At 56.8% G+C, this 21,374-nt stretch overlaps 10 protein-coding genes across 10 annotated transcripts; 5 read left to right on the top strand and 5 right to left on the bottom strand.

Moving 5' to 3' along the window:
* The first annotated feature begins 118 nt into the window (after positions 1–118).
* Positions 119–1,230, top strand: BO95DRAFT_438363 (putative methyltransferase). Its single transcript, XM_025585499.1, has one exon. The coding sequence runs from the start codon at positions 313–315 to the stop codon at positions 1,129–1,131; it is 819 nt and encodes a 272-aa protein (XP_025447082.1). The 5' UTR covers positions 119–312; the 3' UTR covers positions 1,132–1,230.
* Positions 1,231–1,340: 110 nt separating this feature from the next.
* BO95DRAFT_497977 (sulfotransferase family protein) lies at positions 1,341–2,386 on the bottom strand (the record flags this gene model as incomplete). Its single annotated transcript, XM_025590906.1, has 2 exons — positions 1,341–1,620; positions 1,712–2,386. 2 exons carry the CDS (start codon positions 2,384–2,386, stop codon positions 1,381–1,383), a joined length of 915 nt encoding a protein of 304 aa, XP_025447081.1. The 3' UTR covers positions 1,341–1,380.
* A 4,714-nt stretch (positions 2,387–7,100) lies between these two features.
* mfsA (glucose-inactivated glycerol proton symporter STL1) lies at positions 7,101–9,271 on the top strand. Its single transcript, XM_025585498.1, has one exon. It carries the CDS (start codon positions 7,237–7,239, stop codon positions 8,854–8,856), a length of 1,620 nt encoding a protein of 539 aa, XP_025447080.1. The 5' UTR covers positions 7,101–7,236; the 3' UTR covers positions 8,857–9,271.
* Positions 9,272–9,624: 353 nt separating this feature from the next.
* BO95DRAFT_438361 (RidA family protein) lies at positions 9,625–10,581 on the bottom strand. Its single transcript, XM_025585497.1, has 4 exons — positions 10,351–10,581; positions 10,269–10,282; positions 10,019–10,192; positions 9,625–9,938 (listed from the first exon to the last, which is right to left on the bottom strand). The coding sequence occupies exons 1-4, from the start codon at positions 10,508–10,510 to the stop codon at positions 9,792–9,794; spliced, it is 495 nt and encodes a 164-aa protein (XP_025447079.1). The 5' UTR covers positions 10,511–10,581; the 3' UTR covers positions 9,625–9,791.
* A 266-nt stretch (positions 10,582–10,847) lies between these two features.
* Positions 10,848–12,103, top strand: BO95DRAFT_510628 (flavin reductase family protein). Its single transcript, XM_025591369.1, has 2 exons — positions 10,848–10,972; positions 11,027–12,103. Exons 1-2 carry the CDS (start codon positions 10,929–10,931, stop codon positions 12,045–12,047), a joined length of 1,065 nt encoding a protein of 354 aa, XP_025447078.1. The 5' UTR covers positions 10,848–10,928; the 3' UTR covers positions 12,048–12,103.
* Positions 12,104–12,427: 324 nt separating this feature from the next.
* Positions 12,428–13,427, top strand: BO95DRAFT_438359 (YciI family protein). Its single transcript, XM_025585496.1, has 4 exons — positions 12,428–12,691; positions 12,746–12,801; positions 12,899–13,062; positions 13,126–13,427. The coding sequence occupies exons 1-4, from the start codon at positions 12,525–12,527 to the stop codon at positions 13,162–13,164; spliced, it is 426 nt and encodes a 141-aa protein (XP_025447077.1). The 5' UTR covers positions 12,428–12,524; the 3' UTR covers positions 13,165–13,427.
* A 137-nt stretch (positions 13,428–13,564) lies between these two features.
* On the bottom strand, positions 13,565–14,649 carry BO95DRAFT_379615 (pyrroline-5-carboxylate reductase; the record flags this gene model as incomplete). Its single annotated transcript, XM_025583325.1, has 2 exons — positions 14,407–14,649; positions 13,565–14,343 (listed from the first exon to the last, which is right to left on the bottom strand). Coding segments are annotated over exons 1-2 (816 nt in total), but the record flags the coding sequence as incomplete, so codon positions are not given.
* Positions 14,650–14,695: 46 nt separating this feature from the next.
* Positions 14,696–17,465, top strand: BO95DRAFT_157037 (Zn(II)2Cys6 transcription factor). Its single transcript, XM_025580692.1, has 9 exons — positions 14,696–14,891; positions 14,941–15,063; positions 15,120–15,283; positions 15,333–15,440; positions 15,489–16,033; positions 16,091–16,358; positions 16,418–16,593; positions 16,678–16,858; positions 16,926–17,465. The coding sequence occupies exons 1-9, from the start codon at positions 14,839–14,841 to the stop codon at positions 17,384–17,386; spliced, it is 2,079 nt and encodes a 692-aa protein (XP_025447075.1). The 5' UTR covers positions 14,696–14,838; the 3' UTR covers positions 17,387–17,465.
* A 28-nt stretch (positions 17,466–17,493) lies between these two features.
* BO95DRAFT_438358 (uncharacterized protein) lies at positions 17,494–19,353 on the bottom strand. The gene is made up of 2 exons (XM_025585495.1): positions 19,288–19,353; positions 17,494–19,232 (listed from the first exon to the last, which is right to left on the bottom strand). The coding sequence occupies exon 2, from the start codon at positions 19,035–19,037 to the stop codon at positions 17,550–17,552; it is 1,488 nt and encodes a 495-aa protein (XP_025447074.1). The 5' UTR covers positions 19,038–19,232; positions 19,288–19,353; the 3' UTR covers positions 17,494–17,549.
* On the bottom strand, positions 19,273–21,021 carry BO95DRAFT_497968 (FAD-dependent oxidoreductase; the record flags this gene model as incomplete). Its single annotated transcript, XM_025590905.1, has 4 exons — positions 19,273–19,812; positions 19,909–20,297; positions 20,353–20,621; positions 20,708–21,021. The coding sequence occupies 4 exons, from the start codon at positions 21,019–21,021 to the stop codon at positions 19,396–19,398; spliced, it is 1,389 nt and encodes a 462-aa protein (XP_025447073.1). The 3' UTR covers positions 19,273–19,395.
* Positions 21,022–21,374: the final 353 nt, after the last annotated feature.

Below are 21,374 nucleotides of genomic sequence, written 5' to 3'. Positions count from 1 at the left end.
ATTGGAGGAATGCCAGGATTGAGACAACTGCTATGTACGGTATGTAAGCTGAAGGCAGCAATTATTCCTTACGCGCTTCACAGCTTGATGATTATGTGATCACATACATGTTGTGTGCCGGGGATTGCTCGGCGATTGATTGTTAATCCTCAATGCCGGTGGCGTCATCGCGCCCGTTGCCGGCTGTCTTTATATACCACCACATCACATCAACACAACAATCTAATCTATCCCTCAGCACCACACTCAATTCGAACGTACTCGTTTCAAGCACACTCGGTCTAATCACACCCCATACCAAAGCCATTGAAAATGACAGCACAAGGCGACGTCACGGCGGAGATCAACTTCTACCGCGCCCCCGCCGACGGCTCCGCGCCCTTCGTCTACGTGGAGCAGCCTCCAGCCGGCCAACCGCAACAGAACTTCTCGCAGACCACCCAGCAGGTCCCTCTGACCGACATCCGCGGCCACGAGGAGGAGTACTCCCTCGCCAAGGACGCCTTCCAAGTCTTCCGGGGGGTCCCCTCGGCCATGAGCTACGCGCAATTCGACTCGGACGAGGCGATCCGCGAGATCTACTACCCGGAAACCGAGCGATTGCTGCTCGAGCACGTCCCCGGCGCGCGACGGGTGGTCATCTTCGACCACACGGTGCGCAAGCATGACCCGAGCGCCTCGCGGCAGCCGGTGACGTACGCGCACGTGGACCAGACCGCGGCGGCGGCGGAGGCGCGCGTGCGGCGGAGCATCGCGGACCCGGCGGAGGCGGAGAGGCTGGCGCAGGGCCGGTTCCGCATCATCAACGTCTGGCGGCCGATCAACGGGCGGGTTGAGTCGCTGCCCCTCGCCTTCGCCAGCGGCAGCTCCACCGACCCCGCGGATCTCATCCCCGTCCAGCGCCGCTACCCCACCTTCACCGGCGAGACCATGAGCGTCCAGTACCAGCCCTCCCAGAACTGGCGGTACTGGTCGCACGTCGCCGACGACGAGCGCATCCTGCTGCAGTGCTCCGACAATCAGCCGGGCGCCGTAGCCCGCGTGCCCCATGCCGCCTTCGTGCATCCCCGCTCCCCGGCCGATGCGAAGCCCCGGGAGAGTATTGAGGTGCGCGCGTTGGTGTTTGGTTAGGTGGTTGTGGTTTCGCTTGTGAGATTACTTTTGGGCTTGTTTCCTTGTTGTACACATACATAGCGTGGGCTTAGCATAATACGATTGACTGTATTTCTGACCGAAAATGCATGATTCTTATAATCCCGCCCTCCCGCTACACCGACGACAAAATGTAGGTATACTGCATCGTAGAAATGCAAACCATCATTATAGATTTATCCTCTTTCCACAGACCGTATACACTTCCACCTTATCAATTCCACTCCTTTAAAGCCACCGCGCCCCAATCCACCCCGGAATCTCCCTGACAGCAGGCCACCACCAGCCCCCCTTCCTCGCCCCGACCACCACCGCCGTCCCCAGCACCCCGGCCGAAGTGACCGTGAGGGCGAAATTGATCAACGCCGTCCGCCGCCAGGGCCCCACTCTCTTCTCAACTCGATTCCGAAACCCTTCCCCAGTATTCGCCTTGGGGAACGGTTCGTGCGGGACCTCCTTCTTCAGAAACTATACCTCGTCAGCACCAACCCAACCCCAACCACAAAGCACACCCAAATTCCCTCATGACAAAGAAAGAAAGAAAGAAAGATCCACAAACCTCACACAAAGGCCCCCACCCATCCTCAACATTCCACTCCAACAAATTTTCCGAAGGCACCAACCCCTTAACCATCCACCCATGCTCGCGATACACCCGTCTCCCCTTGCCCACGACCCCCTCCTCCACCGTCCTCGCCCCAAACAACCCCGGATACCCGACGGCATAATACAACCGCCACAGCCAAAACACCTCCGCACTGAACAGATGCAACACCCAGAGACCCCAGTGCGCGGCGCCGTCCGTCACGAACGCCTGCCGGGCGCTGCGCTGCCACGCGGCCACGTCGCGGCGCGTGTTGAGGACGACCTTGGCGTCCGGGTAGGCCTGCAGGATCTCGGGCGTGAAGAGGGCGGCGGCCGAGTCGAGGACCACGTCGCAGTCGCCGGGGAGGAGGGCGTCGAAGTCCGCCCGCGTGATCGGGTCGTCTCGCGGAGTGGTCGCGGAGGGCGCGTACTTGCGCTCGGCGAGCTGCGCCCACGCCTGGAGGTGGGCGGCCGTGTCGAAGACGAGGTCCCAGCCGTGGAAGGGCTTGTAGCCTAGTTGGGTCAGGGCGAGGCTGAGGCTTTCTGTGCCGGAGCGGGGGAGCCCCACGCATAGGATGCGGATGGGTTGGGTGCGGTGGCGGGGTGGGGGGGGGGGGTAGCTGTAGAGGGTCTGGATGAAGGGGTTCATTTTGAGGGTGGCTCTGTTGGATAAGGGCTGGAGGGGAGGGGGGGAGGAGGGGGGAGGTTGTGATGACGGTGGTCGCGGGGCTTGGTCAAGTTGTATCTGCGGCGGAAAGAGAGCTTGTGTGACAATCGCCTAGAACTGACACTGGAATCTTCAAGAAAGAAGGAAATCTGGAATTAGCAGTGTAACGAGGTGTTTGACTTTTATATACTAAGTTATGGTGGCTGACTACACCCTTGAAGTCTCGGCCGTGGAAACGAACCTACATAGTACAGTGCTTACTGGTCATCTCGGACCGCATAAAGCTTGATTGGCTGGTTCGCGTCTCAGGGTTCGACAACGCCGACAATAAAGTGATAAAGTACATCCAGCTCGTTTGGAGCAAGGCTCTTGACATCGCCTGGCAGGTTAAGGTGATTCCCGGGCGTCGGATTGGCCCGTTCGGGCAACAGTTCTGGGGATACCCCGGATCATCCTGGCTGGAGAGGGCAGTGGAACTGAGGCTGGACTGGGAGATGTAGCTTGTTGATCCTTGTTCCTCGGTCAGAAGAGAAAATTTTCGCGTTCTCCCAGAGTTGTGACTAGATAGGTAAATTGACTGGCGCTGTGGAAGAGACATCGGCAACACAGTCGCAGGTGTCAACAAACATACATCCTTGGCTGGCTGGCTACCCGTAGGGTGTGTACATTTCTCCATGTGAAGTTCTATCAGGCTGCACTTCAGACTCAGGCCTGATCTGTTAGTCTGGTAAGTTGCAAGCACGATTAATGACTCTGTGAAACAAATGATAGTTTTGTAGCATGGCACAAACACTCGAACAAAGTAAAAGTAAACACTACCCGGCCAGCGAACCGACAACAAGTTGCCATGGATTTCACCTCTCGTCCGAAAATCAAGAAAATCAAATGTGGCTTGAATAGCCACATTCAAGTATGACGGGTCTTTTCAATAGCCAAAGTTCTTAAACAAAACTGATTACTCGAGGATTGTTGAAGCTCTAGCAAGTTTGAAGTGGTTTACTCGGCCAGGGAGAGTAATCGGAAGGTCTTTACCGCCTGGTAGCTAAAATGCTTCTGCTGGCAGATCAGGCTAAGAAACAAGGCGGTGTGAAACTCCTGTCAACCAGACCACCCGCTACCAAATCATCTTCACATGGCATCAACAACCAAAGTGCCCATATACAGACTACAGTACTTCATACACCACGCACATACATCTAGAGCCCATCTAAGTCGACGTCGACTTTGCTTTGAAGTCCGATCTTCGACATCGAAAAATGACGTCCCTGCCAAGCACCCAGCAGCAGGGAATACACCGCCCGTGAATGGCCCGCGCTGATGCGCAACCGCCGCACTCGTCACTCTGCTTTGGATGTACTGTCTCCGTCGCTCTGCCGAGCACCAGCTCGCCTGTGCGCCCAATCCTCTGGTGTCAGCAACAGTTTATCCTGCTCCTCGATCTGCGACCATACAATCAGTGGCGTAGATATAGTTCACAAGAGCCAACATCTAAAAACTCTATTTTACTTCAGCCGGAGAGCGCGCGATACGCACAAATCGCGGCAGCACGAAAGTGATATAGATTTTTAATGCGTCAGCCCAGCAACGAGGTTTCACACCCGACGGCTTGCCATCCCACCGCTGACGTCTGCCTCTTTTTTTTTTTTTTTCTCCTATTATTCTTTGACAAAAGTCTATTGTATCCCGAAGCTCAAGACTCGCTGCTTGGTTTGTGTACTACCGTGCCTTGATCCAATCAAGGTTTGCCGACGGGGAGCTCCAGGATCATACCACCGCGCTTGGATACCCGCCCAGCCGCGATGGAGCTTGGTAGCGACGAGGGCGTTATAGTACCAAGTACTAACTTATGTTCGTATACGTACGTGGACAGATCGTGTATACGTTGGAAGCGTACGTCATGGGTGGGATCTGGGTTGAGGGTCGATTCGCTTGCAAAACTAGTGCTACAACTACTATGTACTAAAGTTTTTTTTTTTTTTTTGAAGTGGTTGTGCACGGCGTGTTCCATCGGAGCAGAGTGCTTTCGATGGTTGAATTCCTGTCGGGGATGTTACTGCTTGCGGAAGGTAACCGTTAGGATGGGATGGCCGATGGATGATCTGGTGAGATTGAGATCCACCCCACCCGCACCGCGGGTGCTCACACCGCCCTTGTGCACCTGCACCTGCGCCTGAGGACTCAGTACGTAGTGCGGAGTGCAATTTCGCGGTCTCAGTCTCACTGTCTTTGATTGAGAGTAAATTCGCCAACAGACAGTGGCTTGAAGGTGAGAAAGGAATGGAGAAGCATCGGACCTGCTCCTGCCGAGGATATCCCGTACAGTATCGGAGGAGCAGCCATTTGCGAGAGAGGTGAGTCAGCTGAGTCAGCGGACGTGCCAAGTCTCATCCATTAGTCATGCACCAAACTAGCAAGTGGCCCAGCAGGCCCAGCAGGCGGTCAGAGAGTACTAAGTAAGATTTAGTGGAGTCTCAGACGGAACGGCAGTGGCTTGAAGCGATGACCACGGTGCGGCTCATCGCCCTGTCCTCTCTTCTTCTTCTTCTTCTTCTTCTCTCTCGGTGCTCTTCGCGATCGGGACCAACCCCTTGGCGCACGTTTCTGGCGTGCAGCTATACCTACATGAACGGTGGGAAACTGGAGTCAGAACAGGAGAGAGATCGACTTTTTCCTGGATTTGAATTGAAGCTATCCCGGATTCATGGGTTGGTGGACATAGTAACTCCGAAACACACGTGCTTTTTGCACCTGGACGACTACCGGGTTAGGGCATGTGCTCCAGGCTGATTGGCAATACGACCGTACCTTAGCAGCACCTGCTGGAAGGCATTTCATTGGCTCATTCTCTTCTTCTTCTGCCTTTTTTGCCCTTTTTTCGGGCGCAGAGTTTTTTTTCTTTTCAGGCCACCCCACGCTAACCCATTCTGACCAAATACTACGCCGATCCACTTTTTAGTAAGAAAACCCACTTTTGGAGGAGATTCCCACGAATGAACATAGGTTCCAGTGTAGAGGGGAAACTCGGTTGCGGCAGGTATCTCGAGGGTTAACACGGTAAAATGAGGAGAGGCGCTGAGGGTGGGAGATACGGGCGGCGGTCACGGCGGTGTTGTCGGCTTTAGTTGCAGCCTCACTGTGAAGGGAGTGGGAGTGTGGGAATTCCGAGTCAGATGCAAAGGAAAAAGAATAGTGAGGGGAAAGAAAGGTCGGACCTCTCCGTCCGTCCCTCACCCAAAAGTCCCCCCGGACCCGCAAAAATTTCGGTATGGGGTATGGGGTCCGCCAACAACGGATGCCTAATAAACCGACTGCCCTATTTTGTTGGTCCCCCATCCGACTCTCCCTCCTCTCCCCCCATCAATCAAGTCCCCATCTGTAGGGTTGCTCAGAATTTTCTCGATCTCGGCTAATACCCATGGTAGCTACCGAAGTCCCTTGCTTGCCCACTGGACCCTTTCTGGCTGGTGTTACTGCTCACTGCACTTGATGAGCAAATATTACTACTAGTTATACTTACTACTTAGTGTCACCATTTCTTTTCTCCAGCTTAACTCACTCGTAACTGTCCTCATGCTTGCTTACTGTGCCTACCCTTCCCCGGCTTGGCTGTTCAGGTTTCATGTGATTGGGATCGACGGCTTCCGGGGCGTCAGCCAGGAAGCTTTGGCTTCCCGGCGCGGCAACCCGGGTTTCGGCGGTTAAAACAGCGCCAGCACCAAGCAAGAACGGTAACTGAAACGAATCGAAGGATTGTACTCGAGTAATCTCGGCCGGGGCAGTGGCATCCCTTGGCCCACGAAATTATCGCTCGGAATTTTACCGTCGTTGAATGGACTGACTCGACATGGTGAGCACGGAGATGGCAGAAGATGGGGGGGAGGGGAAGGGAATGGGTTCCCGTTAGGGCAAAGAGAGGGGAAGATCCTCACCTGGTGCATATGGGGTGGATCCTCAGTCCCTTGGCCAAGTGGTCTGTTTCCCACCACTCACGCCGGTTTAATCCGACCCTCCCTCCATGTGCTATCTCTCCGCATGGAGAGAGAGAGCGAGGGAGGGAGGCAAGGAGGGGAGGCGTGGCCATGTGGGAGATGACTGCTGTCATCCCTGCTGGCGAGAGAGATGACTCGATCTTGATTGACTGATGGGTGACTGGATCGGTTAACAATGTTCCACATTCCCCTCCCCGCATCAGCAGGGAGTAGGAACTCAATCATCAATCCCCCATGAAGTTCATCAATAACCGTGACCTGGAGAGAGAGCCTGAAGGTCGGCAATCTTACTCTTTCCGGGAGCAGTCAGTGCCCTGAACCACAGACGAGTGCCAAGCGGCACAGTCGCAACCAGCGTAGCGTCGCGTTTGAATCCCTGACGTCAATGGCGCCGTGAACCCCGAACTGAGCTTTTTTTTCGCGGGGCCCCAAAAGATCTTATTGGTGTTGAAAAGGTGTGAATGGCCCCAGTGGTCCCCCTCTAAACCCTCTTGGCCCTCTTGGCCCCCTTGGCGGCTCGCGACACATGCCCTATACCACTTTCCGACTAAGTCTTATGTTCTCTCGGCATTAGCAAGCATTTCGAGCATTTTGAGCATTTCGAGCATTTCTAGCATTTCTGTAGCATCGCGAAACATACATAAACCCTGCTGCTGCTGTCCTTGCCCTGGTTGGGAGATCCCTTCCTTCTTGTCAAACCTCCATCCCTTACCTCTCTCCACCTTTCCCCCCCCCCCTCCTTTCCCCTTCTCTCCCTTTCTTTCACCTGTCACGCATACCAACATTCTTCATCATCGATTGGTATCCGTTCTGAAAGAAGAAGATCGATCGCCTTAAGTCAACATGTGGACAACAACATGTGGCTTGCGGGGCCGCAAGCTCCGCTTGGCCATCACCATCGTCTCCGTCCTCGGTTTCTCACTTTTCGGTTATGATCAGGGTCTGATGTCCGGTATCATCTCGGGTGATCAGTTTACGTCTGAGTTTCCTGCCCTGGCTACCGGCGCTGGCAAGGATGAGAACCACGTCTCTGTCCTTCGTGGTGCTGTCACCGCCTGCTACGAGATCGGTTGTTTCTTCGGTGCCATCTTCACTCTCTGCTTCGGTGAGCGCATTGGTCGGACTCCTCTGTTGGTTGCGGGTGGTGTCATCATGACTGTTGGCGCGGTCATCTCCACTGCCTCCTACGGAGACAAATGGGGTCTGGGCCAGTTCGTCGTGGGTCGTGTCATCTCGGGCCTGGGTAACGGCATGGACACTGCCACCATCCCCGTCTGGCAGTCGGAATGCTCGAAAGCCCACAACCGTGGTTTCCTGGTCTGCTTCGAGGGTGCCATCATCGCCGTCGGTACTTTCGTCGCCTACTGGCTCGATTTCGGTCTCTCGTATGTCGACACCTCGGTGCAGTGGCGCTTCCCTGTTGCCTTCCAGATCATCTTCGCCGTGCTGGTCACCGTCGGTGCCCTGATGCTCCCCGAGTCCCCTCGCTGGTTCGTCATGCGCGGTCACGACCAGGAGGCGCGCGAGGTGTTGGCCGCGCTGAACGACCTCTCCCCCGACTCCGACGAGGTCTTGGCGGACTACAACCTCATGAAGGCGGATCTCAAGGCCACCCAGGACAACAAGGCCAGCTTCAAGACACTGTTCACCTTCGGCAAGACCCAGGAGTTCCAGCGCATGATGATCGGATGCTCGGGCCAGTTCTTCCAGCAGTTCACTGGTTGCAATGCTGCCATCTACTACTCGACCCTGCTGTTCGAGACCAACCTGCAGATGGAGCACCGTCTCTCCCTGGTGCTGGGTGGTGTCTTCGCCACCGTCTACGCGCTGGCCACCATCCCCTCCTTCTTCATGATCGAGAAGGTCGGTCGCCGCAACCTGTTCCTCATCGGTTTCTTGGGCCAGGGCTTGAGTTTCATCATCACCATGGGCTGCCTGATCGACGACACCACGTCCAACTCCAAGGGTGCGGTCGTGGGTATCTTCCTCTTCATCGTCTTCTTCGCCTTCACGACCCTGCCCCTGCCCTGGATCTACCCCCCCGAGATCAACCCCCTGCGCACCCGTACCATGGCTGCCGCCGCCTCGACCTGCACCAACTGGATCTGTAACTTCGCCGTTGTCATGTTCACGCCCGTCTTCTCCTCCTCCAGCTCGTGGGGTATCTACCTGTTCTTCGCCCTGATCAACTTCGTCGCCATCCCCTTCGCCTGGTACTTCTACGCCGAGACCGCCGGTCGCGACCTCGAGGAGATCGACATCATCTTCGCCAAGGCCCACATGGAGAAGAAGTGGCCCTACCAGGTCGCCAACGAGCTCCCCAAGCTCACCCCCGCCCAGATCGCCCAGATGTCCGCCGAGGTCGGTCTGGACGTCCCCTCCCACCAGGTAGCCCACGAGTCCGAGAAGGCCGAGCTGGCCCTCAGCAGTGGCGAGAGCCAGGAGCGCAAGGAGACCTACTAAACATGAAGATTCCTGCTTCTCTCACAAACAAAAGAAATAATCACCAGATACCCCTCCCTCTCCCCACATGTATACATGTATAGTCGGGGCCGTGTTGCTTTGGAATTTTCGCAATCGATTACCCCGAAGGGTTTTCACTTTCACGTGGAATAAGCCCCCTTCAATGTTTGATGTCTTTTTCTTTTTTTGATTTTGGTTATGTTGCTGATAACACAAAGATTCTCCGCATTGGCTATTGCTTTCTTTTTCTTGGGAATGGTGATGGGAACAATGTGTTTTTTTATGAACGACTCCGCCTACGGCATGCATGGCACTTGCTTTTTGGTCAGTCATGGGGATGAACCTTCTTAGATGGTATATTGGTATATAGATATCCTGTGTTCGTTGATAGAAGAGAGAGAAACCTATCGGCAACTCAATGCATTTTCTGTGCCATGTGATGAAGAAATTCCTACCTGCTGTTGCTGTAAACTCGTGTAGCACAAGTACGTAGCGTACAAGCTGGCGGATGCTGGAGTGGAACTTTTTGCTCTCGTTCTTGGCCCATCGGCAGGGTGTTTCTAGCTTTCTTACATGTCATGTCACTCTCAGGATATACGTTCTTGTTCCTTTATCTCTTTGTTCTTTTGGTTTCATTTCATTTTTTTTTGTTTCAGGGGGCAAATGCTTGGTATACGCTGGTATACTGGGGAGCATGAGAACGACGGGTGATTGATTCCAGGCTATCCTCGAGAAATAACTACCTTGATACATACACACCCGCCAAAGGGCCGTTCTGAGGCGGGAAGCCTCTCTTCATATATGCTAAGTATACTACATAGCCATCGAAGGATGATTCCCCGAGTACATCAGACACATAATTCATCCATCCATCTGCCCAATGCTTTCATCTCCCCATCCCATGGAAACGTACTCTTGCTGATCTCTAAGTCGCCTTAAACCACCGCGAAGAAATCCACCTGAATATCCACCCCGGCCGGCAACTTGGACACCTCCACCATCGAACGGGCCGGCCGATGGGGGAACGCCGGGTCATACACCTTGGCGAATTCAGGCATGATGCTTGCATCCGTCACGTATACCTGTCATATTCAGTCAGACAGGTACATCATAAAAAGTATACCCCCAAAAAAAGAAGGAGGGTTCAAGGTCCACAACCCACCACAACCTTAGCCACCCGATCCAGCCCGGAGCCCGCCTCCTGGAGGATAGCCTCCGTGTTCTGGATGATGGCCTGGGTTTTCTCCGTCACAGACCCCTTGATCAGGTTCCCTTGGGCGTCGGCCGGGATCTGGCCGGAGAGCCAGACGTGGTTACCGGCTTTGATGGCTTGAGACTTATCAATTGTGTGCAGATCAGCACGGGCACTAACTAGCAGTGCTTGTTCCTGATAGACTATGCCGGGGACGTACATAGTGGGCGAAGGCTGGGATTACACGGTTAGTATAGTTGAGCTATGTAAGGGCTGGATAGTAGTGTGGTGGTCGGACTCACGCGCATAGCATTTGTCAGTGTAGATACTCGAGATCGTGGTCTTTTCCCGGGTCGCTTGGAGAGGGAGCATGTTGCTGTTGCAGCGTCCGGGGTGGATAGACGCTCGGAGGGGCATTCGAGAGGTGGTGGCAAGGGAGGTAGAGATGGCGCGACGGAACATTTTACTTGACTAGTGGGTATGCAGAGATTGGGCAGTGGAAGGGGTTATATGTTTAGCTGGGCATTCAGTTAGTCCATTACACTTTCACAGTTCAGAAAAAAAGAGCACAGAACCTTTAGCTTTGCTTATCTATAAGTTAGAGTAACTGATGAGCCGATCGGCATCGGGGTCTTTCCCCGATGCCGTGTGCCGATGGAGGTGCCTAAGGCTGGGGGATCGGCCCCACCCGCCGACTCGGGTTTCTAGGCAATTGGAGGCAAATGGAGAAATTCCTCTTTCAGTTGGCTTGGCTTCTTGAACAATCATTTCGCAATTTAAGCAGCATTTCCCAGGTCCCCTTCCAGGCGGGCTTCGTTGCAAGTGACACTACCCGCTGGATAGGATTCTGTGAATCATCACCACCAAACGAACCCGCTCAATGGCCACAGCGGCAAAGAGAGTCAGTCGACTCATCACGTCAAGGTCAGTATCCTGTCCCCAGATACCCAGCATAACACCCACTAACCAAACAACCAGACCGATGCACCTCACTGGGACGCCAGCCCTTCGTCCCTTCACCCATTTGCGAATGAATTCCTCAGCAGCAGCAGCAGCAGCAGCAGCAACCCCCTCTGCCCCAGCTCCTTCATCCTCCCCGGGTGAAGAAGCAGCAGCAGCCACCAAAGCGGCGCAAGCCAACTACAAAATCGTGCAAGACATCTCCAACTTCGCACAAACCGAAGCCAGCCGCCCACCCTTCGACCACACCTCCCCGGCAATCGAGGTGACCCAATCCCCCTACCCCAGCTGGACCTACGGCCAAGGCGTGCCAGACAACGGCGCCAGCGCCGGCAAAACCCACCGCGAGATCGATCCGTACGCCGCCTCCCGCCCGGCGATCAACAACTACCGCCTGCTGGTGTCGGGCATCGCGCCGCGGCCCGTGGGCTTCCTGAGCACCGTCTCCGCCGACGGCACCACCAAGAACCTGGCGCCCTTCAGCTACTTCCAGGTGGTCGACCACGACCCGCCGCTGTTCGTCGTGGGCTTTTCCTCGCGGCCGGGCCGCGCCAAGGACACGTACCGCAACCTGCAGGCGACGGGCGAGTGCGTCATCAACACCGTCTCCGAGGGGATGATCGAGGCGGTCAACGCCACCGCCATCGACGCCCCCTACGGCGTGTCGGAGTGGGAGGTCAGCGGGCTGACCGAGGCGCCCAGCGCCACTGTAACGCCGTCGCGCGTCCGCGAGTCGGTCTTCTCGATCGAGGGACGGGTGCTGGAGATCAAGGAGTTCGCGGCCCACAGCCCCGGGATGAGTGTGTCGGCGGTGGTGTTGATCAAGGCGACGCGGTTCTGGGTGGAGGAGGGGGCGCTCGATGCGGAGGGCAGTCACATTGATCTGGAGAAGTTGAGGCCCGTGGCGCAATTGGGGGGTGTGGCGTATGGGCGCATCACGTCGACGTTTGAGCGGCCGCGGACGAAGTGGGGGGCGGAGGTGGAGAAGAGTGAGCTGTTGAGGGAGTTGGAGCGGAGGAATGAGGACGATGGAAACTAGATTCATGATACCATGGGATTAGATGTGGCGTTTAGATTTTCAGTGTTGTTATGCTTATGGATTTTCATAGAAAACCGAGTACATACTGTCTTGACAACATTAAAACGTACAGTATCAGTGAAGAAGAACGAGTGATTGCCCGGAAAAGGCTTTCGATTATAGTTTCCAAACGCAATTGCAGACATAATTATCACAGAAGTTAGTTCTTGAAGACCAAAAATATCGCCAAAAGGGGAAAAATGGTGACAGCCACACCCACGTACCTCCGCCGCATCGGACCGCGCCTCCGACAATCGGAAGCTCCTTCCTCGGCCGGGTTTTGTTTCCCCGCGTTTTTTCGCCCACGCGTCGGTGTTGATCAACACTTCATCCCACCCACCCACCCACACTTCTATACTATACTGTATATCACCAGCAGTGTATAACCTCAATTCCAACCATTAACCTTTCCCCATCCCATACCTCCCATAAGCCAACATGTCCCTCCTCCGCCTCACCAAATCCTTCTCCTCCCTCTCCTCCCCTCTGCTTCATCGCCACCTCCCCCACCGCACCCTAGCCACCGCTCCCCCCAAGAAGAAAGAATGGCTCTGCATCCTCCCCGACAAGCCCAACGTCCTCGACCTCCGCCTGCAAGTCCGGCCGTACGTCTTCCTGCCCCCCAATTCCTCTGCCCCACCACTAACTCGGGGTAATAGAATGCACTACGCGGAACTCAAACCCCTCATCGAGGCGGGAAAGATGGTCGTCGGCGGTAAGTGTGTCCCTACCCCGTTACCTGTAGACCCAGCACGCGCGACTAGCGATACCTTCTCGAATTAAGGTCTGTATGTATTGAACTTTGGCTGCAGGCGCGATGGTCGACTCCCACCCGGAAGAGGGCAAGCCCCTCTCCTTCAAGGGAAGCATGATCGTGGTGACTGGGGAGACGGTGGAGGAGGTGCATGAGCTGATCAACAATGATATTTATGCCAAGAGTGGCGTGTGGGACTTGGAGAAGGCGCAGGTCATCCCGGTATGTTCTTCCTTGGTTTTTGTTGGGGGTTGTGATGATTGTGTGGCTGATTCGTGGTGGTAGTATATTTCGGCGGTTCGGGAGCCGTTGAATAAGGAGTAGGGCGCGGTTGATATGGTGGCAGTGAGTTGGGGTGATTGTCTCTGAGGTAGTAGGAGTAAGGCTTGGTTTGAGTGTTGAGTTTGGAGATTCCTGTGAGGAGCATGAGACTGCGTTTGATGAGGAAATTGAATTTCTCAACCCGTGGTTTTTGAGTTCTAATGCGTCTGCTGGATCAGGGACAGTGCAGATGCTATAAAATCATATACAGTACACTGCACGCTACAATTAGATATGGCCCCATCAGATCACATAATGAGATTAGGGCCTACAGACCGACGATGTTCGGTCTAATGATATCCGTATTACGTCTATTGAATCTGATCGATCTATGTCTTCTCTATTGCTTCTTCTGTAAGTCATGCAAATGCCGCGTCCCGTTGATAATCGCCTCCGCGAACGCACTGCGCACCCCGGCCTTCTCCACCGTCAACAGACTCTGAATCGTGCACCCGCGGGGCGAGGAGATGCTCTCGCGCAGCACCGCCGGATGGACCCCACCCTTGAGCAACTGCGCCAACCCCAGCAGACACTGCGCCGTCATCTCCGAGGCCTCCGCCCGCCGCATCCCCTCCGCCACGCAGCCATCCAGGATCCCGTCCACCGCGACAGACAGCGGGGCCAGCGCAGCGACCAGCATCGACCCCAGATCAAACAGCTCCGGCGCGACCACTTTCACCTGCCCCAGCTGCGCGAACATCCACTCCACCACCTCGCGATTCGCCGCCGCACACTCCGCCGGCAGTTCGACGACGGTCATCGACTCGCGCACACTGGCCGCCACGTTGGGAATCGCCCGCGCCACGGACGGCCGCGCAGACGCCTTGACCTCGGCACTGGCATACTCGGTGATATACCCCGCCAGCACGGCCGGGGTCTTGCCCGCGATCACGCTGATGATGAACTTCTCCGCCAGGGCGTCGGCCATCCCGTCGGCCGCGATAACCGCCTCGACCAGGTACGGCTTGCACCCGAGCATGACGTAGTCGGCCTCACGCACGGTGGCCAGGTTCGCGTCGGCGCGAACCTCCACCCGCGCGCGGTCCTGGGCATACTGCTCGCGCAGTCGGCTGGCCGACTGCTCGGTCTTGGTGCAGGCGATGATGCGCCCGAATGGGCTGGTGGTCGGGTCGGCGCGCGTGGCGTCGAGGATCCCGCTTAGGATGGCGGAGCCCATGTTTCCTGGTTGTTCAACAGGGTTAGTTTTATTTGGTGCATAGGTTGGGGTGAGGGGCTGTCTCGTACCGCATCCGATGATTGCTAGTGTTGATTGAGGAGCCATTTTGTGTATGTGCTGGGGTGTTGTGTATCGGATGGTTGGGTGAATGAATCATCAAGGGAAGTGGCAGAATTGTGAATGTTGATGGAATCTCCGGCGGGGTCTCGGATGACCGCTCCGAGATCGGGGCTCCGTATGATAAGCGCTTCAGTGCACTTGGTATCCCAAAGATAAGCAGATGTCAAATTAGCGTATAGTTCTATTGTTCATCTTCCAGCTAGTCTCGTGTCTTTCCACGTAGTTATTCTTGGTCTTGTTTTGTTTTATGTAGTAGAACCAGCCATCGCCCTCATGCATTAGTCAGCAATCTGCTCTCGGCCTCAGGCGCCGACCTCGTCCGACTTTTTCTCTCCGCGCATCTACTGATCGGAACCAACCTCCGATACGTTCTTATCGACATGTCTCTTCGCAATTCAGAGCAATCGAGGGTCTACAAGAAATGTCAGAAGGCGTGAGTCTAGCTATTGTGTCAGGCGAAGATATGAACTAATTCAGTTAAGCTGCGTACGATGTCGTTCCATGAAGGTCAAGTGCTCCGGGACAAATCCCTGTACGCGCTGTGCTCGGACCAAGAAACCTTGCCACTTTGCAGTGGAGGAGGCAAGGGTCTCGGTGCCAGAGAGGTGACCTGGCAGCTACAACTCTATCTTTTAATTTGTGGCTGATGGCGCGCATGCAGCTACCTCCGTCATCTCGAGCGTCGCCACAGTGCGGCTGCAGCTGTGCGATACACTGATGTACGCAACTCGACCGAAGACGGAGACTCATTTGTCTTTTCGCATCCATCGCTTCTGGAGCAACAAGAGGGGTATTCAGGCTTTCAATCACATGTCGAGGCCAACCGTAGGTCGTCTCTTCCTTCCTGAACTCTTCGTATTGACACTGTCGGCAGCCCCATCGGAGCATGATTCCCAACCAGAAAGAGATGGACTGCGGTCGACATTTTCGAAAAATCCTCTGGTAGAATACTCATTTGCGCAGTCCCCGGACGGAAGATTCTGTGAGCTGCCCCCACACGATTTGAGCAAGTAGCGTTAACACAGGATAGGGTATATGGGCCCTACATCTTCCTGGTCCTTCTGTCGCCGCGTGCTCTCCCTGCTAGGCAAGCATGTCCCCGACGCCAACTGTCCCCCGGACCCATGGAACGTCGACGCCTCAGCGTTTGCCCTGAAATGGCGATCTCTGCCCATGGACGAGACACCGGAAGTATGCCACCTACCCCCGATCGACTACGGGCTGTATCTCTTCCACACCGTCAAGTACTACCTGGGGACACTGTTTTACATCATCGACAGCCCTTCCTTCCTCCGCCACCTGCATGACTTCTACACCGATCCCGCCACGAAAGTTGTATCAATGCGTCTGTGGTACGCACAGTATCTGCTGGTCCTCGCTTTCGGAAAAGCCTTCCTGGCACAGAATCACCCGCCGAACGCGCCGCCGTCGGGGTATCAGTACGCCGCGCGCGCGATGTCCCTGATGCCGGACTTGTCGGGGACGTATCCCGATCCGCTGCAGTGCATCCGCACCCTGACCCTCGCGGCGTTGTACTTCCAGTCGATCGATATGCGCGTCGCCGCATTTCAGCACGTGTGTTTCCCCCCTTCCCCGTTCACCCGACAATGTGCCATCAGCTGACAGATAAAGATCGGCTTCGCCCTCCGCTTCTGCATCATCGAAGGCATCCACCGCCACGTGCCGGAGGAGCTGGACGGGGCGGAATTCTCGCACCGCTGCCGGACCATCTTCTGGATCGTCTACATGCTGGACCGGGAGTTCGCCGCCCTGATCGGGGCGCCCAGCTCCATCCGCGACGAGGACATCACCGTGCGGCTGTACAGCGATGGCTCGGTGGACGAGAAGACGATCACCTTCCACGTGCGCCTCGCCAGACTCAATGCGAGGATTCTAACGAGTACATGCACTCCCAGCCCTCTTCATTCCTCTCCGTTACCTGACCAATGAAATCTCTAGCGGTCTACGGCGTGGGCCCCGACTCCACCGGCACCCTGATCAAAGACACGCAGGCCATCCTGCGGAACCTGGCCGAGCTCTCGCAGGATCTCACCGGGTTCCTGAACGCCGAGTTCCCCGCGGCATTGAGCCGGGCGTCGCGGACAGCGACGCGGTTGGTCCTGGGGTATCACCATGTACACTCCCCACCTTTTCACCCAGCAAATCTTCCCTCGCAAATCAAGCACCCCACCGAAAAAGACACTGACCAAGAATGCAAGAGCATCGTCCTCACCACCCGACCCCTAGTCATGTGCGCGCTGCACACGCACATCGAGCGGGCCCCATCCCGCGCCGCCATCGGCCTCTCCGCCACTGTCTCCTCGCTGCTCCAGTGCTGCGTCGAGTCCGCGCTGACGGTCTTGCAGACTCTCCGGACGCTCGCGGACGAGGATCTAATCGGTATCCCCCAACCCCTCAACCCAACCAACCCTCACACCAGGGGCTCATACTAACACGAGTGCGAAAGAATCCTTCCTCCCCTTCCAGATCGAAGACGCCTTCGCCTCCGCCTTCATCCTCTACGTCATCCAGGCCATCGCGCCGGCCCTGATCCCCGCCGAAAGCCCTTGGGCCGAGCACATCGACTGCGTGCTCGAGAAGATCGTCGCCCGGGGGAACCTGGCGGCGCCGATGCGGCGCGCCGAGCTGGAGAATCTGCGTGTGATGATGGGGCCGATCACGCCTTTCGCTGGTGGTGGTGGTGATATGCCTGGGGAGATGGAGCGGCAGGGGGGACAGGAGGTTCATGAACCTGGCGTTGCGGAGGCGGGAGGAGGAGGTGGTGGTGGGCTGGACGTGCACGATCCAACCACAGACTGGGAATGGGAGTATCTGGCGATCCACTCGACGATCGGGCTGGGGATGGAACCCCGGGAACTGATGGATTTGGCGGATCGGTTGGAGGGGGAGATTGCGGGCGGTGGTTAGGGTTATGCTACTGAGTCCTTTTTTCGTAAAAAGATAGGATATTATAATACAGACAAGGCGAGCGCTCTAGCGTGCACTCCACCTCACTCATTAATCAGCTCTCTGCACTACAAAAGTCCCCGTGTGCGTCAATTCACCAGTAGAGAAAGCTAGAACCTAAGACCTAAACAATCATCCCCTCCAACCGCTTCAGCCGTCCCCGGACCTGCTCGATCTCCCACTCGATCTCCCGCCGCGGCGCGACCCACACCTTCAACTTGAGGATCCCCGCCGACACCACCAGAAACCCGATGGACGCCAGGGGCGCCCACTGGCCGACCTGCTTGGGCGTCTCCTGGGCCGGCCCGTCCTCGTGGATGTAGTACTCGATCCAGGCGACGAAGGCCAGCACGGTCAGCGGGCTGATGACGATGCTGAACCCGACGGCGAAGAGGATGCACAGGTCCAGCAGCAGCCGCACCAGGGAGCCGAGCGTGTGCAGGTGCAGGAGGCAGGTGATGGTGTGCGGGGTCGCGGTGGCGGTCGCGAGGGTGGCGCGCGTTTTCTCGAGGATGCTGTCGCTTCCTCGCTTCTCGCGTGCCTTGGCTTTCCCAATCGAGGCGTGATACCCGGTAGTGGGGGTGGTCATGTGTTTGGGGTCTGTGAACGAAGCCGGATGCACCACCGCGAACCAGTCCGCGCGGAACCCCTGCGCGATGGCTGTACGCTCGCGCCAGATGGTGCGCACCCGCGACGAGGGGATGCGCGAGCGGTACGGCAGACACCGGAACAACAAGAGAACGACGTTGACGACCAGTGTCAGCCCGATGAGGCTGTAGATGTAGCGCTCGGAGTAGAGGATGCGCGACCAGAAGGCGGAGCGCGCGGTGTGGGCGGCCGCGCTGTCGGCGACGGAGGCCTCGAGCGCGGACTGCTGGCGCAGCGGCTGCGTCGTGTTGAAGCACGGGTAGTAGCACACCGTCGGCAGCGAGTTGAAGAGCGTGGTGTTGCTGAAGATCGCCCACACGCTGCTGTTCCACGAGGGTGTCCGCCGCTGCCACGCCTGCCACCCGTCGCTGGACACCGTGTCCTCCGGCGGGAAGTAGTCCGGCGCGCAGAAGGCGTACTGCGTGGGCGTGTTGCGCACGCGCGGCCAGTAGATCAGGGCGCTGATCGTGCCCGCCAGCATGAGGGCGTGCCAGAGGGAGAAGAGGATGAAGCGCGCGCGGGAGTGCGTGAACGCCCGGGACCAGGTTTGCAGGGGCAGGAAGATCAGGTAGGCGGTTACTACAATCGCGAGGACGGCGTCGGCGTCCAGGTCGATGGTGGCCGGGGTTATGGGGAGGGTGGTGGTGTTGGTGATCAGGCTGGGGAAGGACGGGGTCAGGCTGGCTAGGAGGGCTGTGTCGTTGGGTGAGATGTAGGGGAGGGTTACTGGGTTCGCTGGAGCATCTTGCGCTGGGCTTGAGACCAGGATGAAGGCCTCCAGGGCTGCGGTTCCCGCGTAGGTCGCCGCGGCTCCAAGGAAGACGTCGGAGAGCCATCCCGTCCACCGGGTCACGCAGGTGGCTAGCAGGAGAGCATAGAACAGGTAGCGTGGGCACGAGTCGTACACTGTGCTGATGGGGTAGGTGCACAGCACTTCCTCGGCCACGAACAGCGGGGTGCTCATTGGTTTGTGTGGTGGTGCAACATCTCGGTATGCAATGAGGTGAGATGAGGTTACAGAAGTCTGTCAAATGAGGACAAAGAAGATTTGCAAGCAGACGGGGTTGGGGATTCATGACGTCACGACCCGGAATAAGCTTTAGGCTTCAATGAAAGTCAATATGGATCAGGAACCATTCCAGCACTGAGTATCGAGAGTCTAGACATAGTCAATCCTCGAGACATCGGTCATGCTTCATGATGAAGAGGATCACCTGATGCCCCCAACCCTACCAGTACCCCGCCATTATCCACATCTCATCGACGACAACCCATCGGACCACAACAGCCCAGCCCAACACCTAGACCCATCCAATTCACCTCTACAACTTAGCCACCACCCTCCCCAGCCCCTTACCCCCACACTCCACCTCATCATCGAATGGCACCGCTCTCTTTCGACACGGAGTCGGCAACCCGCGCAGCGAGACTGCCCCGACCAAATACTCCTTCCACCGCCGAAACGCCCCCTCCGCCATGATCTTCGGAAACACATTCACCGAGAAATGCTTCAGCTCCGGCGTCTCCATCGCATCCGCCCGCTGCTTCTTGCCGGACGCCTCCATCATTTCTGTGGCTCTCGGGGCACGTCCTACCTGCACCTCCTCGAACATCGCCTCAATCTCGCCGTCCGTCATTCTCCCAGATTTCCCATTTGCCAGCACTTTCACCAGACTATTCGTCATCGCGGCCGCGCTTTCGAAAGCTTGGTTGCCGCCTTGCGCGAGCACCGTCGTCATCTAACCCCCAATACCCAACAGTATCTTCATTAGCCCACTCCAACCCCATTCACCACACACCTTTCAATCAGAGTGCCAAGAGAAGAGAAAGCCTACCTTATGCGCCGCATCCCCGACCACCCCCATCCTCCCCAGGTGCCATCGCGAGTACACCCACTCCCGCAGGGGCGTGTAGACCGTCTCCACCGGGCCGGCATCCAGTAGATCCCCTAACGTAACAGTCGGGGTAATCTGATCGTTTGCATGCGCGCGGAGCACCCGCTCCTTATCTGCGGCATCGTACTTCGGAATCTCTGCCCCGTGGCGGATGGCGCCCCGATTCATGGCGAGGAACCACCAGGTGCGGTTGGCGGGGCGGGAGGTGCCCACGATGTAGGACTGGTGGTCGCCTAGGATGAATTGGAGGGTGCTCTCTTCTTCTTGCTGCGAGAGACCTGGGTGGTAAGGCGAGAGGCCGAAGATGCAGTCGTAGGTGGAGGGGATTTCTTCATCCCTGGTGATCAGAATTGAGGAACGATGCTGAGGGAGGGGGACGCCTACGCTCTTCTTCGGAGTACTCCTTCCCTAGGCCTTGCTCGGTGGCCCGCGCGACGATCGCCCGCCGCACGGTCGAGTGGGTTCCGTCCGCGCCGACGAGGATGTCGCCTCGGTACGTGCTGCCGTCGGCGGTGGTGACTTCGACGGCCCCGGGAGAATGGTGCACGCTGGTGATGCGTTTATTCGGGAGGAGTCTGGATTCGTCGGCGATGTGGTCGTGGAGCGTGCGTAGGAGGTGGTGGCGGTCGGCCCAGATGATTGGGTAGCCGTGTCTGTGCGAGTGTTCACATTTAGTAGATGAAATCTGGAGCAGATTTGAGATATACTGAGTAGAAAAGTCCCGAGGTGGGAAGACTACCTCTCTGTCAAGCCTTTGTCAATGTGATCGACGGTGGCCAGGACTTGGCCGTCGGGCCCGCGGAGATACAGCCGAGACGCCGCACTGTCCCCTGCGCGCCGGTAGAGGTCCTCGTAACAGCCCAGTTGGTCTAGAATGCGCGCGCCGTTCGGCATCACGGCGATGCCGCCGCCGCGTCGCGGGGCCAAGTCCGGGTATGCCTCGAGGAGCAGGTAATCGATGCCGTGCTTCTCCAGCGACAGCGCCAGGGTGAGCCCGCTGATGCCGCCCCCGGCGATGAGGACTTTGCACGGTCGGAGATTTTGGGCTGGCATTCTGGGTGGTTATGTGTAGGATGTTTTAAGAGATGGGGGTAAATTGAGTGACCGGGAAACTTGTGGAGCTTATAGGATGCTGAAAGGATCAGGGAAGGTGGTGCGACAAGCGAGGGGAGGCTGAGGGAGGCGCTGGTGCGGCGGATGTAGCTGCATCGAACTACAGGCTTAGTGATAAGACCAGTACAGATGATTCGTCTCTTGCATTGGTCTTAACCTCACCTTTGGGGCAAGAATGTGCCGGCCATAAGCACTACTAGGTAAGCGTGCAGCACCAATTGTTCAATTCCCCCAATCGGGGGTTTGCGGCGGGAAGGATCTGTGATTAGTGGAGCCAGTCGGTAATTCGGGGG

The sequence above is a fragment of the Aspergillus brunneoviolaceus genome, assembly GCF_003184695.1.
Source record: "Aspergillus brunneoviolaceus CBS 621.78 unplaced genomic scaffold BO95scaffold_4, whole genome shotgun sequence".
Classification (NCBI taxonomy): Eukaryota; Fungi; Ascomycota; class Eurotiomycetes; order Eurotiales; family Aspergillaceae; genus Aspergillus; species Aspergillus brunneoviolaceus.
This window is presented reverse-complemented; position numbering and strand designations above follow the sequence as displayed.

Coding starts and splice junctions, on each gene's coding strand:
- BO95DRAFT_438361 (XM_025585497.1), bottom strand. CDS start 10,510: ATGTTCCGTCGCGCCATCTCTACCTCCCTTGCCACCACCTCTCGAATG. Junction 9,939..10,018: donor ATCGGGTGGCTAAGGTTGTG/GTGGGTTGTGGA, acceptor TGAATATGACAG/GTATACGTGACGGATGCAAG.
- BO95DRAFT_438358 (XM_025585495.1), bottom strand. CDS start 19,037: ATGAGCACCCCGCTGTTCGTGGCCGAGGAAGTGCTGTGCACCTACCCC.
- BO95DRAFT_438359 (XM_025585496.1), top strand. CDS start 12,525: ATGTCCCTCCTCCGCCTCACCAAATCCTTCTCCTCCCTCTCCTCCCCT. Junction 12,692..12,745: donor CTCCGCCTGCAAGTCCGGCC/GTACGTCTTCCT, acceptor TCGGGGTAATAG/AATGCACTACGCGGAACTCA. Junction 13,063..13,125: donor AGAAGGCGCAGGTCATCCCG/GTATGTTCTTCC, acceptor TCGTGGTGGTAG/TATATTTCGGCGGTTCGGGA.
- mfsA (XM_025585498.1), top strand. CDS start 7,237: ATGTGGACAACAACATGTGGCTTGCGGGGCCGCAAGCTCCGCTTGGCC.
- BO95DRAFT_157037 (XM_025580692.1), top strand. CDS start 14,839: ATGTCTCTTCGCAATTCAGAGCAATCGAGGGTCTACAAGAAATGTCAG. Junction 14,892..14,940: donor TACAAGAAATGTCAGAAGGC/GTGAGTCTAGCT, acceptor AATTCAGTTAAG/CTGCGTACGATGTCGTTCCA. Junction 16,034..16,090: donor GCGTCGCCGCATTTCAGCAC/GTGTGTTTCCCC, acceptor TGACAGATAAAG/ATCGGCTTCGCCCTCCGCTT.
- BO95DRAFT_438363 (XM_025585499.1), top strand. CDS start 313: ATGACAGCACAAGGCGACGTCACGGCGGAGATCAACTTCTACCGCGCC.
- BO95DRAFT_510628 (XM_025591369.1), top strand. CDS start 10,929: ATGGCCACAGCGGCAAAGAGAGTCAGTCGACTCATCACGTCAAG. Junction 10,973..11,026: donor AGTCGACTCATCACGTCAAG/GTCAGTATCCTG, acceptor CCAAACAACCAG/ACCGATGCACCTCACTGGGA.